Here is a 16,917-nt window from a genome sequence, read left to right on the forward strand (position 1 = left end):
AGTACTATTAATGATAACACTATACAGTGGTACCTTGGTTTTAGAGTAACTTGGATTAAGAGCGTTTTGCAAGACAAGCTCACAGTTTTTCAAAATTGTGACTTGGTATAAAAGCAAAGCTATGGTTTAAGAGCTCCCTGTGCTGGGTGGGAGGAGGAGTGGGGGAGGGGCATGGTCTGTATAGCGGGGTCTACAGCACTGTACTCTGACCCAGGAAGTCTCCCTCACCTTCCAAATCATAGCAGATCCACTTAGATCCATCTTAGCTGTAACCCCTCTCTCCCCGGACAGAGAGTGCTGCATGTATGTTCCCATATCTGTATTGCTCATTCCTTTATGTTCCCTGCAGTCTCTGTCAGCCCTTGTGTTTCCCATCCTCTCCATTCCTGCTATAATGTGCCTGCACTACATACACACTGCTGCTATAATGTTTCTGCACTTACACTCCCTTCACACTGCTGTATAGAAAAGTTTCTGTCACTGTCCTCCTGCACAGCTCTGTGATTCTCACTTCCTGGTATCTACAAACTGCTTCTGTTTTGTCAGGTTTATGCGGTTACTATACATTATACACCACATGCTGATTGCTATACTGTACAGTAACTTATAATATCACATATTCTGCTGCTTCTAAATGTTTGTTTTATCTGTTTTACATGTTATTCAGAATAAAAAAATCATTATTTTCGGGGTGTGAAACCAATTGTCTGCATTTCAATGATTTGGTTTAAGAGTGGATTTGGATTACAACGAATTATGCTTGTAATCCAAAGCACCACTGTATTAGTAATTTATATCTAGGGGTGGTGCTGATACCGGAGTACCCCCTTTAAAGTGAATCTGTCATCAGTTTTTAGGTATGGGAAAGAGCAAAATGAGTTCCCATGCTGTATGTCTGTAATCTCAGTCATTTCCAATTCTATTATGTGTCGTACTGCAGAGAACTGGAATGTGTGCATTGGGAATGACATGTTGTGGGCAGAGGCTTCAATTCTCTTCCGGACATGCACCAGTCCACATCAATAAACTGTGCCCGAAACAGGGAATTCTCAATATGCATATTCTACCAGTGTCAGCTGTGATTGGATAGTCAGAGACACACCCCCACTTAGTAACACCCGGTTGGCTATTTAGTCATTTTATGGAGAATATGTGTACTTACACTTACACACAATCTTTTGTTCTAGGTCATGGATGGTGTGGACAATGAGTAGTACAAGATTCTCCTACTCAAACTCTTTCTTGATATTTTCTTTTTTAATAGTATACTTATTTATTCTAGTTATTTAACTAAAATGATTCTACTGCTGTGTATTTATCCCATAGACCCATGTGTTTTTATGGTTATGAACTACGAGCACATTGTTTTATGGCCTTGCAGACACATTCTCTTCCATATGACCCCTACTCTTTGCATAACAACATGAAGAAGGAGAGTTAGGAATAGTTCTGCCCTTACGTGTTTGCTTCTCGTTCCCCGCTCACTGCTGCCGCCATTACACGCGGTGGTAGCGAGCAGGTGAGTCTGGGGGTGGGGGGGGGGGGTGGGAGCTGTGGGGGCGCATAGCAGATAGCAGCTGTCTGCTGCCCCCGCTCCTATTCCACGGAGTGACGCCGGCAGTTTGCTGCTATACAAGTCGTTTGTCTTTCAACATGTTGAAAGACAAGCGACTGCAACAATCAGCAGACATTGTTCATGTCGGCTGATCGTTACCTTATATTACACGGGATGATTATCGGCGGATAATTGTTCCGTGTAATAGGGCCTTTAGTGATCAGCTGTAAACCTGGCAGTAAGTGTTCTATTTCACTGCAGCACCACCACAGGTGAAATGAAGTATTACACACTGCCTAGTTAAAGGGGTATTCCAGGAAAAATCAACTTTCTTCCGGGAATACCGCTTTAAATCAATTGGTTGTCTGTGTAATGCAGAACATAACAGGTCCTCCAAAGATGAAGATGTTCTTTATTACCACTGTTCTCTGTGGTCAAAAGATGAGAATCTTGAAAATGTCTTGATCAGGGGATCCTACTAGATTTAGTTAGAGTTCTTGAAAAGGGTAGAAGTGATTTTTTTTTTCTAAACTGGGCAACCCCTTTAACTGCAAGTCTTGCAACCGCTCTTCTTCCATAGAAACCAACGTGCCAGAGTATAATTCTGTTTCCCAGTGACCGGAAAAGCAGAGGATGTTCCACTGCTAGTGCTGGACTACTTAGGAACAGATGTGAAGGCAGAACTGTAGGGGTTAACCTTAGGTCAGCATTTCCCATGCCTCACTTACCAGATTGCTTACCTCACTCCATTTTTCATCCCCTGCCAGGAAGTATTCTCTGAACCGGCATGGATTTTCTGATGAAGTAGTACTAACAGGCTCTAATGGTATCTGCATGGTGAACATTGGGGTCATTGCTTGTCTGTTGTTAGAGGGCACTATGATGAGTTAATAATATAATATTTTTATATTATAGTAATTATACAGCTTAAAATAAAAATTTTTTTGACCTTTCTTAAACTATGTTACTTTGCAATATTCTTTCCCTTGCGTCCCATTGGCATCACAACGATAGGGGTATTATCGCCCCTGCCAGCCCATGGGACGAAGGAATATTTAATGAATAATAAGTAACTTTTAATAATTTTCAAATTAAGCCCCTCCCACAGGAAGTATAAATAGTCCCTCCTCCCCACAATCATCAGTCTTTTTTTCTTCGTTCCTATAGCCCCCAGGGACCTTGCTCCCTCCCTATTCTATTTACAGGATTTCTGTAGTTTCTAATCTTGTGTTTTTCCAACTTAGGTTAGGAGCAGGGGTTTTCTCTGCTCCTCCGTTACATTATCCTTTATTAGGTGGTATCGCTTGCCTTGCTTGGTGAGCTGGGTGAGCAGGGCTCCGTTACATCGCGTGTTCGTCCGGGCGCCATCTTGACACACTCTTCGCGTCATCAGTAGGAGGCGGCGCGGTTCTGATGACGCGTTTTGCGTCATCACGTCGAGCGCGGGGCCCGGATTCGTCATTGGTCGGCGGCGTCACGTGATGACGTCAACCAGGAAGTACGAGACGCCGGCCGGAATTTTTCATACTTATATGACCTCGAGAGGTCCTGCCTTCTCTGTGCTGCATTTCGAAGCCGCTGTTCATCTGCTGTGTTATCTGCTGGGTGGTGCTGAGTTGCTGTATTGAACTCTGTGTTCATTCATTCACTTATTTTCTGCCTGAGAAGTAAGTGTCTTTGCTGCCATCTGCTGTTTTTTTGGAAGTACTATATGTATAATTCAGGCTAGGCCTGTTTTACTATGTATGTATGTATATATAGTTATATACTTATAATTTACAGATGTCTGCCATGGAAACCAGTCCTTCTGGGAAGAAGGGATCTAAGAGAAAACATTTTACCTGTGTTGAGTGCGAAACTCCCCTGCCGGATTGCTATGAATTTCGTACGCTGCTTCTTCTAGCAACATTAAGGTTCCATTTATGTGTATTAAGAGTCTTATATTGTGATATATATTTCAGTACGTTGTGCCTCTTGCCGTCCTAAGAATACTGGTGAACCTGATACTCAGGACGTCGTTATTTGGGTTAAGGATTTTGTTGAGAAATCCCTTGCGGCCAGAGATTGCCATCATTCCTGTCGTAAAAAGAAAGCTAAACGTAGTATCTCACATTCTGTTTCTCATCATGTGAGTATCTGTAGCCTAGGGCCTACAGTATATATATATATATATATATATATATATATTCTTTTTTGTTAAGTCTAGTTTTTTTCTACCCTAGGGGTCTGAATACAAAGTTATTGATGAGATTGGCTCCTCCTCTGATTCTGACTCATCTTCTACTACTGAGGATGATAATGAAGTTTGTAAAAGTTATTTTCCTGTGGATAGTATCCATAAATTGCGCAAGGCTGTACAAGCAGAAATTCATCCTGAGGAAGTAGAAGAGGGTCCCTCTACTAAAAAGCGGAAAAAAACGGAAAAAGCTCCGGTGTTAAGCAAAAGATTCAAAACCTTGTATGTCCTCAAGGAGGAACAATCCAAGGAATAGGCAGATCCTCCCAAAGTTGATACAGCCATAGGCAAGATATCTAAAAACACTGTTCTTCCTGCAGAAGATGGGTCCAATCTAAAGGACCCGATGGATAGGAGGATAGAGGTAGCTTTCAAGAGATCCTACGCGGCTGCAGCAGCCCAAGGGGCAGTTGCCATCTCCTCATTTGAGGTACTGTAGCTAGGAGCCTTAAAAGATGGCTGGCAAAAGCTCAGGAGGATCTTGAATCTGGAGTGAACAGGGACAAGGTCCTACGTTCATTCAAAAAGGTCAATATGGCTATTGATTTTTTATGCAATGCAGCGTCTCAAGAAACTAGGCTTGCCTCCAAGTCCATGGCTTTGTCTACTGCAGGTCGTCATGCCCTGTGGCTGAAACCCTGGGCTGGGGATGCCAACTCTAAATTCCAATTATGTAACATGGAATTTCAGCCAGGAAGATTATTTGGGTCTGAACTAGACAAGCTAATGGAGGAAGTCTCTGACAAAAAAGGTAAATCATTACCTCTAACCTCTACTAGCGGGTCTTATAAAAGAAACCGTGGTTCCTTTCATAGAGGCAGATCGCCTCAACGTGGTAAAAGTAGATATCAGGTCAAGGGGAGAGGTACATACTACAATAAAAGAGGGTCTGGAAAGCAACAAAATAAAGATTCAAATAAAAAAAACAGACTTCTGACGCCAGAAGCATTCCGGTAGGAGGGCGTCTTTCCGTATTTCTCCATGCTTGGATAGAATTAATAAAAGACCCTTGGGTCATAAGCATTATTCAAGATGGTTACGCTCTTCCTTTGTCGTCGTTTCCTCCCCCAAGGTTTCTTCTCTCCTGACTTCTAGGTTCGGCAAGACAGCCAGTTTTAGAAAAAGATGTCCCTCATCTCCTGGACATCAGGGCTCTAGAGGATGTTCCTCTCTCGGAAATCGGTCTAGGGATCTACTCACCGATATTTCTCGTGCCCAAGCCATCAGGAAAGTTGAGGACTACTATCGATCTGCGGTACTTAAACAAATACATGGTAAAGAGAAAATTCCGGATGGAGAACATAAGATCCGTAAAGAACATCCTCCAGGAGGAAGACTTTATGGTTTCAATAGACCTGCAGGACGCCTACCTGCATATTCCCATCCTGCTGGCACACAGAAAATTCTTGAGGATTGCCGTTCACCTACAAGGAAGGGTAAGGCACCTTCAGTTCAGAGTTCTCCCGTTCGGCATAACATCAGCCTCCTTTGTGTTCACAAAGGTGGTTTCGTCTATGATGGTCCTGTTCAGACTTCAGGGAAAAAAGATCATTCCCTATTTAGACGACTGGTTGATTATGGCCCAGACTCAGACTCTTCTGAGTTCTCAACTAAATTATGTCTTGGACATTCTTCAGCAGTTGGGGTGGTTAATCAATCCAGAGAAGTCGGATCTGACGCCATCCAAGAAGAAGGGAAGTAGAACATATCTTCAATTGGGCAGAACCCAGAATAACGAGACTGACCGCTATTCACATAAGAGGCATCCACAACACGTTAGCAGACCGTCTAAGCCAAGGTCTTACAATTCCAGGGGAATGGTCGCTTTCAAGGAAAGTGTTTGTCCAGTTAACCCAAAAGTGGGGACACCCTCAGATAGATCTTATGGCAACGAGAAACAATGGGAAACTGAAAATTTTTTGTTCCCTCTACTCGGCAGACAAACCGACGGTGGTGGATGCAATGACAATCCAGTGGAAGTTCCAGTTGGCCTACATCTTTCCGCCGATCTCTATGATTCCCAGGGTTCTACTGAAGATCAGGCAGGATCAAGCGTCAGTCATCATGATCACACCATTTTGGCCGAAAAGATCGTGGTTTGCCCTGCTCATGATAATGAGCAGGGGCGAATTCTGGAAGCTTCCACTCCTGCCAGATTTGATATCCCAGGGTCATCATCTTTGCCAGGACCTTCCCAGTCTCAACCTCACAGCTTGGAGGTTGAGGGGTCCTTATTAAGACCAGAAGAATTTTCTGAGAAGGTCCTTTAAACTTTATTGCATGCTCGTAGTCACTCACCAATTTATCTTATGCTCGTATATGGAGAATTTTCCAGTCTTGGTGTGAGTCTAAGGGTGTGAATGCAACTAAACCTTCTACTCCTTAGCTTCTGGAATTCTTCCAGGAAGGATTCGACAAGGGTTTAACACCAGGCTCTATCAAGGTTCAGGTTGCAGCCTTATCAGCCTATCTAAAGAGTAGACTTCTTCAAATCTCTGAAGTCAAAAGCTTCATTTAAGCTATCACAAGACTGAGACCAAAATTGACCAGACATATTGATTCCTGGGGTCTGTCATTTGTTTTGCAGCAGTTATGTCTTCCCCTATTTGAACCACTGGAGTTAGTGGACTTAAAATTTCTTACCTTAAAGTGTACTCTTCTTCTGGCGGTGACGTCTGCAAAACGTGTAGGAGAACTTCAAGCTCTGGGATCAACTTCTCCATATATTATGTTCGCAGAAGATAAAGTCACCCTTAGATTTTTGCCGGGATTTATCCCTAAGGTGGCCTCATTTGGCAATATCAATGAGCCTATCATCCTTCCGGTATTTTCACCTTCAGATCCATCCCAAAAGGAGATAGATCTTTCCCTATTGGACGTACCTAGAACTTTAAAGATCTACTTGGACAGAATGAGTCCTTTGAGAAAGGAAGAAAATCTTTTGATTTTGTTTTCGGGGAAAAACAAGGGGAAGAAGGCCTCTAAATCATCCATTTCAAGATGGATTTGTGAAGCTATTGAGTTATGCTATTCCACAGCTGGTAAATCACCACCATCCTTTACCAGAGCCCACTCTACCAGGGCTGTCACGGCTAGTTAGGCAGAAAGATCATTGGTTTCTTTAGAAAACATCTGTCAAGCTGCTTCTTGGTCTTCTGCTTCTACATTTGTTAAGCATTACAGATTGGATGCTAATTTCTCTACCAGAACAGCCTTTGCCAGATCGGTGCTTAATGCCGCTGTTCCGGATGTCCCGCCCTTAGGGGATGATACTTGCTAGTTCCCCTATCGTTGTGATGCCAATGGGACGCAAGGGAAGCAAAAATTATAATGTAATTTGTTTTCCCTAAGACCCATTGGCATCACAAGTCTCCCTACCCTTGTGTTATTCTTGTTATTGACTGATGATTGTGGGGAGGAGGGACTATTTATACTTCCTGTGGGAGGGGCTTAATTTGAAAACTATTAAAAGTTACCTATTATTCATTAAATATTCCTTCGTCCCAGGGGCTCGCAGGGGCGATAATACCCCTATCGTTGTGATGCCAATGGGTCTTAAGGAAAACAAATTAACATTATAATTTTTGCTTCCTCATTATATTCAAAGATCTGGGTGTCGTTCTCAAGTCATTATCTTCTCATCCACTGTTGTTTCTGAACCCTGGCATTGGTCTAGATATTGGTGCCTTGACTAAGGGCAACGAAGAATCGCCGGGGCCCCGCTTGGTCAGGTTCCCGTGGGTTAGTCAGCTCCCCTCGTGCCATAACCATGACATAACATCTGGCACTACAGAACAGACTTCGGAATGATGGGGCAGAAAGTGGACATGGCATTGTGTGGAGGAGGCATGCCTGAAATAGGGCAAAACAGGCTAAAAAATCTCTGCCATCGTAGATTTTTTTTTCCTGCAGCGCAGCAGCCTCTGCTGTGCTTGATTTATCAAGAGTCGTGCACCTCTTGCTAAACCCAGTGGCTGGAAACCAGAAAAACTCAAAATTAGACATGCACAAAAAAAGCGCAGATTAATAAATGTGCCTCTTAAATTGTTTCAGAGATTGATGCATTGAGTTGCGAATTCTGGTCCATACCGTGCACGGACCACAATAGCAGAACATGTGAATGCCCCCTTAGAACATCCTAGTGGCCCTATTACATTGTGTGATTTCCGGAAAGACTGGTGCTTACAGCTGCACAATATAAAAAAATGCATTTGGGTTTTTTTTCTATTCTTTTTAGATAATTTCAAATCAAATAATGGACAATAAACAGCAGCAAATGTCAATCCAGGTCTGGGCATCAGCAAGCTGGTGTTATTAGGCTGGCAATGGCCAAAAAATGGCCTTTTCCATCCTGACATTTTCCATAACCAGCCAGTTACAAAACCGAGCACCAGCAGCCTGACACTATCAGGGTGGCAAAGGCCATTTATTTTAGCCTTTGCCAGCCTAATAATACCAGCCTGCTGACACTCCAGGCCTGGCGGTATCTGGGTGCCAGGGTAATAGGCGGGGGGTTGATGTTAGCTGTTATTGTTTATGATAGCCACGGCTTAGTAATGGACCCCATCTATTAGACAGCTTCCGCTACTAAGCCAAAGATAAGTAAAAAAAATAATAATAATTACCCTGTAAAGTAAAAAGTAAAAATAAAGATACTCTCACTGATTAGCAACCCGTTATTCTACTTTCACTATTATGGGGTCTCAGCAGAGGCCCTTAATCCCCCCTGCCTCTGCAGAGACCCTCTAATAATGATGCCACAGCAATGCCACAGTATAGCCCTTGAGCTGCTTTGGGTGCCACCCTGCTGTGAGGACAAATCTTCCTCCTCCTCTTTCTTCTCCAAATCCTCCAAAACTGTCCCCTGGCTGGACAGGGGTGTACCTGGCTGCTGATGGGATAGAAACTAGTGATGAGTGAGTACTAAAATGCTCGGGTGCTCGTTACTCGAGACGAGTATCGGTTCGGTAGAGAGGTTGTGTGAAAATCTGTCAACCTTAGAAATTGATGGAAACACAACGGAAATGGACAGGAATCAGCAGGGGCAGCATGTATGCATGCCTCTGAGGCTGCCTAATGGCACCATTATGCCTAATTCTGTGCAACAGCCTGGTTAAAACAGAGGTAGGCATAGGGACCACCCAAAAACTCTGACTCAGCATGGCAGTGAGAACACAGGGAACCATTAAAACAGAGGTAGCTTATCATGAACCACTCAAAAATTCAGCCTGACACAGCATAGCATAGAGTGAACAAGGTAGAAGCGGTAGCCAGTCAGCCTTCCAAAAATTATACCAGACCTAGAATGGCATTGAGCTCACAGAGAACCATTAAAAGTGAGTGAGGAAGAAAGTGAGCCTCCCCAAAATTAGGCAAAACACTGCATGTCATTGAGCACACAGAGAACTGCCGGGATCAGCAGTAACCAACATGGAGGCCAGGCAGGAGTACCAGTAACCAACATGGAGGCCAGGCAGGAGCAACAGTAGTTAACATGGAGGACAGGCAGGATCAGCAGTAGCCAACATGGAGGCAAGGGCAGGCACACCAGTAGTCAGCAGTAGTCAACATGGATGCCAGTTAAGGCCCAGCAGTAGCCAACATGGATGCCAGTGAAGGCCCAGCAGTAGTTAACCTGGAGGCAAGGGCAGGCACACCAGTAGTCAACATGGATGCCAGTTAAGTCCCAGCATAAAGGAGGCAAGGGCAGGCCCAGCAGTAGTCAACATGGATGCCAGTTAAGGCCCAGCAGTAGTCAACATGGATGCCAGTTAAGGCCCAGCAAAAAGGAGGCAATGGCAGGCCCAGCAGTAGTCAAGATGGATGCCAGTAAAGGCCCAGCAGTAGTCAACATGGATGCCAGTTAAGGCCCAGCAAAAACAGGGCAAGGGCAGGCACACCTAGTGAGGCTGCCCAAAACTAGGCCAGACACTGCAGGGCCTTGAACACACAGAGAGCCATTACAAGTGAGTGAGGAAGCTAGTGAGGCTCCCCAGGCCCAGCAGTAGCCAACATGGATGTCAGTTAAGGCCCAGCAGTAGTCAACATGGATGCCAGTTAAGGCCCAGCAACAAGGATGCAAGGGCAGGCCCCGCAGTAGTCAACATGGATGCCAGTTAAGGCCCAGCAGTAGTCAACATGGATGCCAGTTAAGGCCCAGCAGTAGCCAACATGGAGGCAAGGGCAGGCACAACAGTAGTCAACATGGATGCCAGTTAAGGCCAAGCAGTGGCCAACATGGAGGCAAAGGCAGGCACACAAGTAGTCAGCAGTAGTTAACATGGATGCCAGCTGACTTGCGGAAATGCGCACAGATGCGGTGCACCTTGTTGAGCAAGTCAGCTACATTGGGGTAACTTTTAAGGAACCACAGCAACATTAGGTTGAAGACGTGGGTCAGGCATGGTACATGTGTGAGCTGCCAAGTTGCAGAGCCGCCACCAGGTTCCGCTCCTTGTCACACGCAACCAAGCTCACTGCTAATTACACACGAACCCGGGTGCTGACAGCTAACTAGCTAGGCCAGCTGTCAGTCACCATCAAGGGTACACCTGATGCCTCTCGACCGGGGGTGGTGAGGCCCCGACCACGGCTAGACCCAAAAAACTAAAATAAAACAGCTGGCTGGTTGGCGGGGGCGCAATCGGCGGGCCCCCAGCAACCAGTCCCGCTCCTCCGCAACGTAGTGTGACGTCAGAGCATGGCAGTGAGAACAATACAGTCTGCTTTAGAGGCCACGGAATTTGATCAAATACACTTTCAATCCTTTAAAGAGTCTCTAAGAGTCGGCAAGTGCGGTAGCCTGTGTATTAAAAAGACCTGGTCAATCCTGCCTTCAAAAACGCTACTACAACATCCAAGGAAGGTAGAAGGTGCTGTTCAGCAGTTTGAGCACCGCCTGTTGGCGCTTACCCACGGCAGTGCTGCTGCGCCTAAAACTCAAATAGCCGTATTATGGCTAGATTTAGCCTCACACCCTCAAGCAGTTGTGCATGAGAGGCATCTCTTTGGAGGTAGGGACGAAGAAAAACAATACAGTCTTCTTAAGAAGCCCCGAGCTAAAAAATGAAAGGACGGCAGAGAACCCCCACAAGTTGACATCCACAGAATATATGGTTCAAAATGGATAACACAAGGATGCTAAATTAGGATCCACCATTATCACTGTCTGTTCCTTTGAACAGTGGCATGTATCTTGGAGATACAATAGATCACCAGACAGCCCTGCAAAATTGCACTTGAATTGAAGTCGATTTGATTTAAAAATTTTAATTGAAGGTTAGAAAATAAAAAAACATAAAGTGGCCATTACCGGTCTTTAGATGAGGCAGGCGTGGAACCTCACAAAAATTAGGCCTGACACAATAGAGTAAGAGTAAAAAAAAACACAGCTGGCTGTTTGGCGGGGGCGCGATCGGCAGGCAGTGTGACATCAGAGCATGGCAGTGAGGACACAGAGAACAACAAGGCAAGGGCAGGCACACCAGTAGTCTACATGGATGCCAGTTAAGGCCCAGCAACAACGCGGCAAGGGCAGGCACACCAGTAGTCTACATGGATGCCAGTTAAGGCCCAGCAACAAAGAGGCAAGGGCAGGCACACCAGTAGTCTACATGGATGCCAGTTAAGGCCCAGCAACAACGAGGCAAGGGCAGGCACACCATTAGTCTACATAGATGCCAGTTAAGGCCCAGTTGGGGTAACATTCCCTGCATAATGTAACTACTCACTTCTACCCCCACCACCACCCTTTCGATTTTCAATTTGACTGCATTCCCTGCATAATGTGACTCACCACCTCTCCCCCCACCGCTGTTTTGAATTTGAATTTGAGTTTGATCCTTGAGGATCTGGCAATTGTCTCATGCAAAGGGATCATCACTTGAGGGGTAGTGTACTACAAATCCCAGCATACAGTGTAGTACCCACTAGTTTAGGGGGGGCTGTACGGTACAATCTGGTAGTGGCTGGACCTAGACACACACTGGGATACCCCTTTACAATGAGCAGTGAAGTTTTATGCAGGTGTACTACAAATCCCAGCAATACAGTGTAGTACCCACTAGTTTAGGGGGGGGGGGGGCTGTACGGTACAATCTGGTAGTGGCTGGACCTAGACACACGCTGGGATACCCCCTTACAATGAGCAGTGAAGTTTTATGCAGGTGTACTACAAATCCCAGCATACAGTGTAGTACCCACTAGTTTAGGGGGGGCTGTACGGTACAATCTGGTAGTGGCTGGACCTAGACACACACTGGGATACCCCTTTACAATGAGCAGTGAAGTTTTATGCAGGTGTACTACAAATCCCAGCAATACAGTGTAGTACACACTAGTTTAGGGGGTGCTATCTGGTATGGGCACCAACTGTACACACTTTCTGTCACCCCTATACAATGAGCAGTGAAGTTCTATGCAGGATGCACTACAAATCCCAGCAATACAGTGTAGTACACACTAGTTTAGGGGGTGCTATCTGGTATGGGCACCAACTGTACACACTTTCTGTCACCCCAATACAATGAGCAGTGAAGTAAGTTCTATGCGGGATGCACTACAACTCCCAGCTATACAGTGCAGTACACCAGGACCACCAGCCCCAAAATCAAAAAGGAGTATACTGAGCATTTCTTAGGGGTGTGTATGCAACACCTAATGCCCCCTTTCTGCCAGCAGCCGGTCACCCCAGTGTGCTGGTTAAATCCCGGTAGCAGCACTGCAACTCCCAGCCAGCAGTCTCTAGTAATAGTAATAATAAAAGCTTTGAAGCCCTGATAAGGTCTGTGTGTTTGTATTGCTGGTATATACCCTGCCTACTGGAACGCTAAATCCTACACTGACACTCTCCCTGACCAGCAGCAGCTCTGTCCCTGATCTCTCACAGCATGCGTCTGAAGCGAGCACTGCCTGAGCCGAGTTTTATATGGCAGGGTCATCTGATCTGGCCAACCAATCACTGCTATCGACATGTATGGGTCCCACGTCATCGCAGGATGTACCAAAGAGTCTCCTGCATGTTTATTGGCTGAGAAACAACGCCCAAACTTACAACTTACGGATGACGAGATTTCCTCGAGTATCATAAGAGCACATTCGCTCATCTCCAACAGCAACCCATCCTTTGAGCAATGCAATTGGAGATGAAAGTGCTTATGGAAGCTGCTTAGGGCTTCCAGAATTAGTCCTACAGGTGAAACTCCACTATGGGCTACTGCTCGCACACTCTCTGCAGCATTGTGGTTATATAGGTGGGTGGGAAGGTCCAAGTAAGGCTCGGTTCACACTACGGTTCACATCTGTTTTTTGCAAAAAATGGATTAAAAACTGATGAAAAAACGGACGCAACTGTGTGCATCCGTTTTGATCACTTTTTTCATTGACTTCAATTGTAAAAAAAAAAAACGGATCCAAACAGATCCGTTTTTTTTCGACGGACACAAAAATGAGGTTGACCACGTTTTTGTGCACTCTAAAAAAAAAGGATCCGTTTTGATATAATGGAAGTCAATGAAAAAACGGATCAAAACGGATGCACACAGGTGCTTCTGTTTTTTTAAATCAGTTTTTCATCCATTTTTTACAAAAATGGATGAAGAAAACATAGTGTGAACCCAGCCTTATGCTGCAGCAGCGGGGTGAGAATGTAATAAATGTGCACACATGGCAGGCATTTTATGCAGCAGCTTTGCCAAATTAGTTCTGTACCACCAGGTTCTGCAAATGCACCAGGCAAGAGATTTTCGTCAAACTGGTCTGTCCCACTGGATTGAGGTTGAGCAACAGCAACTGCTTGTCTATCTGCTGTTCCATACTACTTAGCATACCTTCATACCTCCCTTTAAAGTTACCATATCCTGGTTGCTATCTATATACCTGTTGTTACCCTCTTTTTACTTCAGATTTCATCCCTCTGTCCCTCCCTGATTGAACAATCTTATTAGCACTTTGCCAAAAGAGCTAGTGAGCTTCCCTGAGCTTGCTTTGGTGTGCCCTGTGCCCGATGGCCTGTACCAGCCGACCAACTGTTTACGGGCTACTGGGAAGCTGGGGCTGCATGTCCATTACCTCTTTCAAATTAAATTGCAATTTTTTGCAATTTATAATTTTTTCAGAGGACCCCCACCAGAATCTCACCTGCAATCAAGAGAAGGGTCACAACCAGGCTTTCACCCACACAGTTGCCTAGCTGTCGCAACACTTGGATTTTTAGCCACAGCACTCAATTGCCTAACTGTCTGTACACTTGCATTATTAGCACTTATTTCCACAGGTCTGCTCATTACTACTCCCCTCCCCATGGAGAACACAGGAATGCTTGGCCTTGTTAAAAAGGGGAGAGATAACTGATATCCAAACAGTTATCCAAGGTATATGGCCACCTTAAAGTGACTCTGTACCCACAATCTGCCCACCCCAAACCGCTTGTACCTTCGGATAGCTGCTTTTAATCCAAGATCTGTCCTGGGGTCCGTTCGGCAGGTGATACAGTTATTGTCCAAAAAACTACTTTTAAACTTACAGCCCTGTGTCAAACTGGCGTGGCCTAGAGTGTCTGTGCATTAGGCTGGCACAACCTCTCCGTCCCTCCTCCCCGCCCTCCTCATCATTAGGAATGCTCCAGGCAGATTGTCTCCTATTCATCAGCTGTGAGAGCACGGCACATGGGCTGGATCGTTAAGGCACCTGTGCAATGTTCAGACAGGAGAAAATGTTCTAGGGGCATTCCTAATGATGAAGAGGGTGGGGAGGAGGGACAGAGGGGTGGTGCAAGATTAGGACACAGACACTCTAGGCCACGGCAGTTTGACACAGGGCTGCAAGTTTAAAAGAAGTTTTTTAGGACAATAACTGCATCACCTGCCGAACGGACCCCAGGACAGATCTTGGATTAAAAGGTTGGATAAGATCTTGGATTAGAAAGTACAAGTGGTTTGGGGGGGGGGGATTGTGGGTACAGATTCGCTTTAAGGGGGTTAAAGCTTCCTATTTCTTATAGATTTGGCTCTGTAAGATTAGTCTATTGGAATGAAGAGAGGAGCACGGTCTGCGTTGAGCCTCTAATGTTAACATGTGGCCACAGACAACAAGAAGAGAGGAGGGTTGTATGTAATAAAAGGGACATCACAATTAATAAAGATAAATTATAAACACGTGATTTCTAGTAAAATGGTCATTTAATTCCCTGGCAGAAAAAAAAACATTTTATAATATATTTTGTCTTCGCAAATGGGCCAAAAGCCTCCGAATCGCTAACATTGACACATATTCAACACCGACCACCTTAATTCTTTTGGGATCCCAAACACAGTCTTCTTCTAACCCACTTTCAACCATTCCACAATTAGGTGGCACCCAGGCGGTATCGTAGCCATAATCATGCCATGACTTTTGAAATTGTTGGGTTTGGGGAGTAATCGCCTTGACTTTTCCCACATTCACTCTGAGCTTCAGGACAACCTGATATGTTTTATCACCAAGTGGGTATCTCAGAGCTTTGTCTCTGTCCCTGGTGACGTAGACCCCTCTTCCCAGCATTCCATCTTCAGATTGTTTAAATCCATTTCGAATGATATTTAAAGCGGCGTCAGCTGTGGTGCCATGGTACATTATATAGATCTTCCTCTCAACTGGCTGTAAACCAGCACTGAGAACCATCGCCTGAAATCCAAGTGAAAGTTCCTCCTGCCCAGATATCTTCAGCAAGTGCCATGATTGCTATAATTAAGAGAGATAATATAGTGGAGTAGCAAGCAGCCTCAACCAATACAACAACAGGTCATTTTATCTATAACATTCATGTAAACAGGGCCAGACTGGGACTAAAAAGCAGCCCTGGCACATCAAGCACCCATCCAGCCTACATAAAATATCAACATCCCCGTAAATGAAAAGGAAAAAAAAAAGAAGTGTGTCAATTCGACTCTCACATGAACTCCATTTAACACCATCATAATATAAACTCTCCCTATATTAGGTAGACCATGACAGACTATTTTGCACCCTCAATACATCTAATTAAATAAATATTCATAAGATAAAATCTAACAAAAGAGTCATGTACGGTGCTAGTCTTCCTCGCACTTGTCCAAATTTAGACAGAGAGAAAGAACACTGTTAGTGTAAATAAAATGGCATACAAATATACTTTTTTTTTTTTTTTTTACTCAAAACAGGATACTACTTATACCAGTAGTGATTTTAAACTCCACATTAAGACTATGTGGCTTTAGAGTGTCAAGCCTATGAATCCATATGATCCACAAGATTCACCCTGACCCAAATTTACAGAATTTACAGAAGAGTTCACACTCTGTGCTTCTATTTCCCCCACTTCTAAGGGGTGGAACAAGGTCACAATCATAAATTTAAGATTTAAGATCATGTTTACGATAACCTGAATCTGCAAAATTTTTGGACACTGGTAGATCTAATTTGCATTTACATATTGAATATCTATGCTGATTCAACCTGGTCCTCATGTCTATTGTTGTTTTCCCAACATAAAGTAGGTTACAGAGACATCTCAATACATACACTACGAAGCTTGATACACATGTAAGATAGTGTCTGATTTCAAATGTCCTCTTCATTACAGGATGTGTAAATGCCGCCCCTTTATCCATATATCCACAACTGACACATGACAAACCCTTTTCTCTGTACCTTATAGTCTCTGTTAAGTTTGTCTTTAACTTCCCTGTGGACCATGTGGATTCATAGGCTCAACACCCTACAACCACATGGTCTTAATGTGAAGTTTATAATCACTACTGGTATGTTTAAGTAGTATGCTGTTTACCCTGTACTGCTCGGGTACTATTTTGAGTAATTCGATTTTTTTGGTTAAAAAAAATATATGCATATATGTATGCCATTTACTTTACACCAATAGTGTTCTTTCTCTTGTTTCTCTAGCTGGAGATATGTCTGGAGTTCAATGAGTGCGAGGAAGATCAGCACCGTATATCACTCTTTTGTTAGATTTTATCTTATAATAATTTTTCATATGTGGAGGGACACAGGCTAAGTGGCACTGGGGGCCGTTGAGTGCTATTGACCCAATACCTACACAGAGCTTTGCCGATGTGGTGAAAGAGGAGGTAGGTTTGTCCATAAAGAGGTT

General features: G+C 44.4%; 1 protein-coding gene across 1 annotated transcript in view; it reads left to right on the top strand.

Moving 5' to 3' along the window:
* The window catches only part of LOC138768692 (uncharacterized), a 95,614-nt gene that overhangs the window by 49,846 nt on the left and 28,851 nt on the right, over window positions 1-16,917 (top strand). The window contains exon 6 of the mRNA XM_069946645.1: window positions 6,011-6,018. Within this exon, the coding sequence (XP_069802746.1) occupies window positions 6,011-6,018 (8 nt within the window). The remainder of the gene's footprint in view (window positions 1-6,010; window positions 6,019-16,917) is intronic.

The sequence above is a fragment of the Dendropsophus ebraccatus genome, chromosome 12 (genome assembly GCF_027789765.1).
Source record: "Dendropsophus ebraccatus isolate aDenEbr1 chromosome 12, aDenEbr1.pat, whole genome shotgun sequence".
NCBI lineage: Eukaryota > Metazoa > Chordata > Amphibia > Anura > Hylidae > Dendropsophus > Dendropsophus ebraccatus.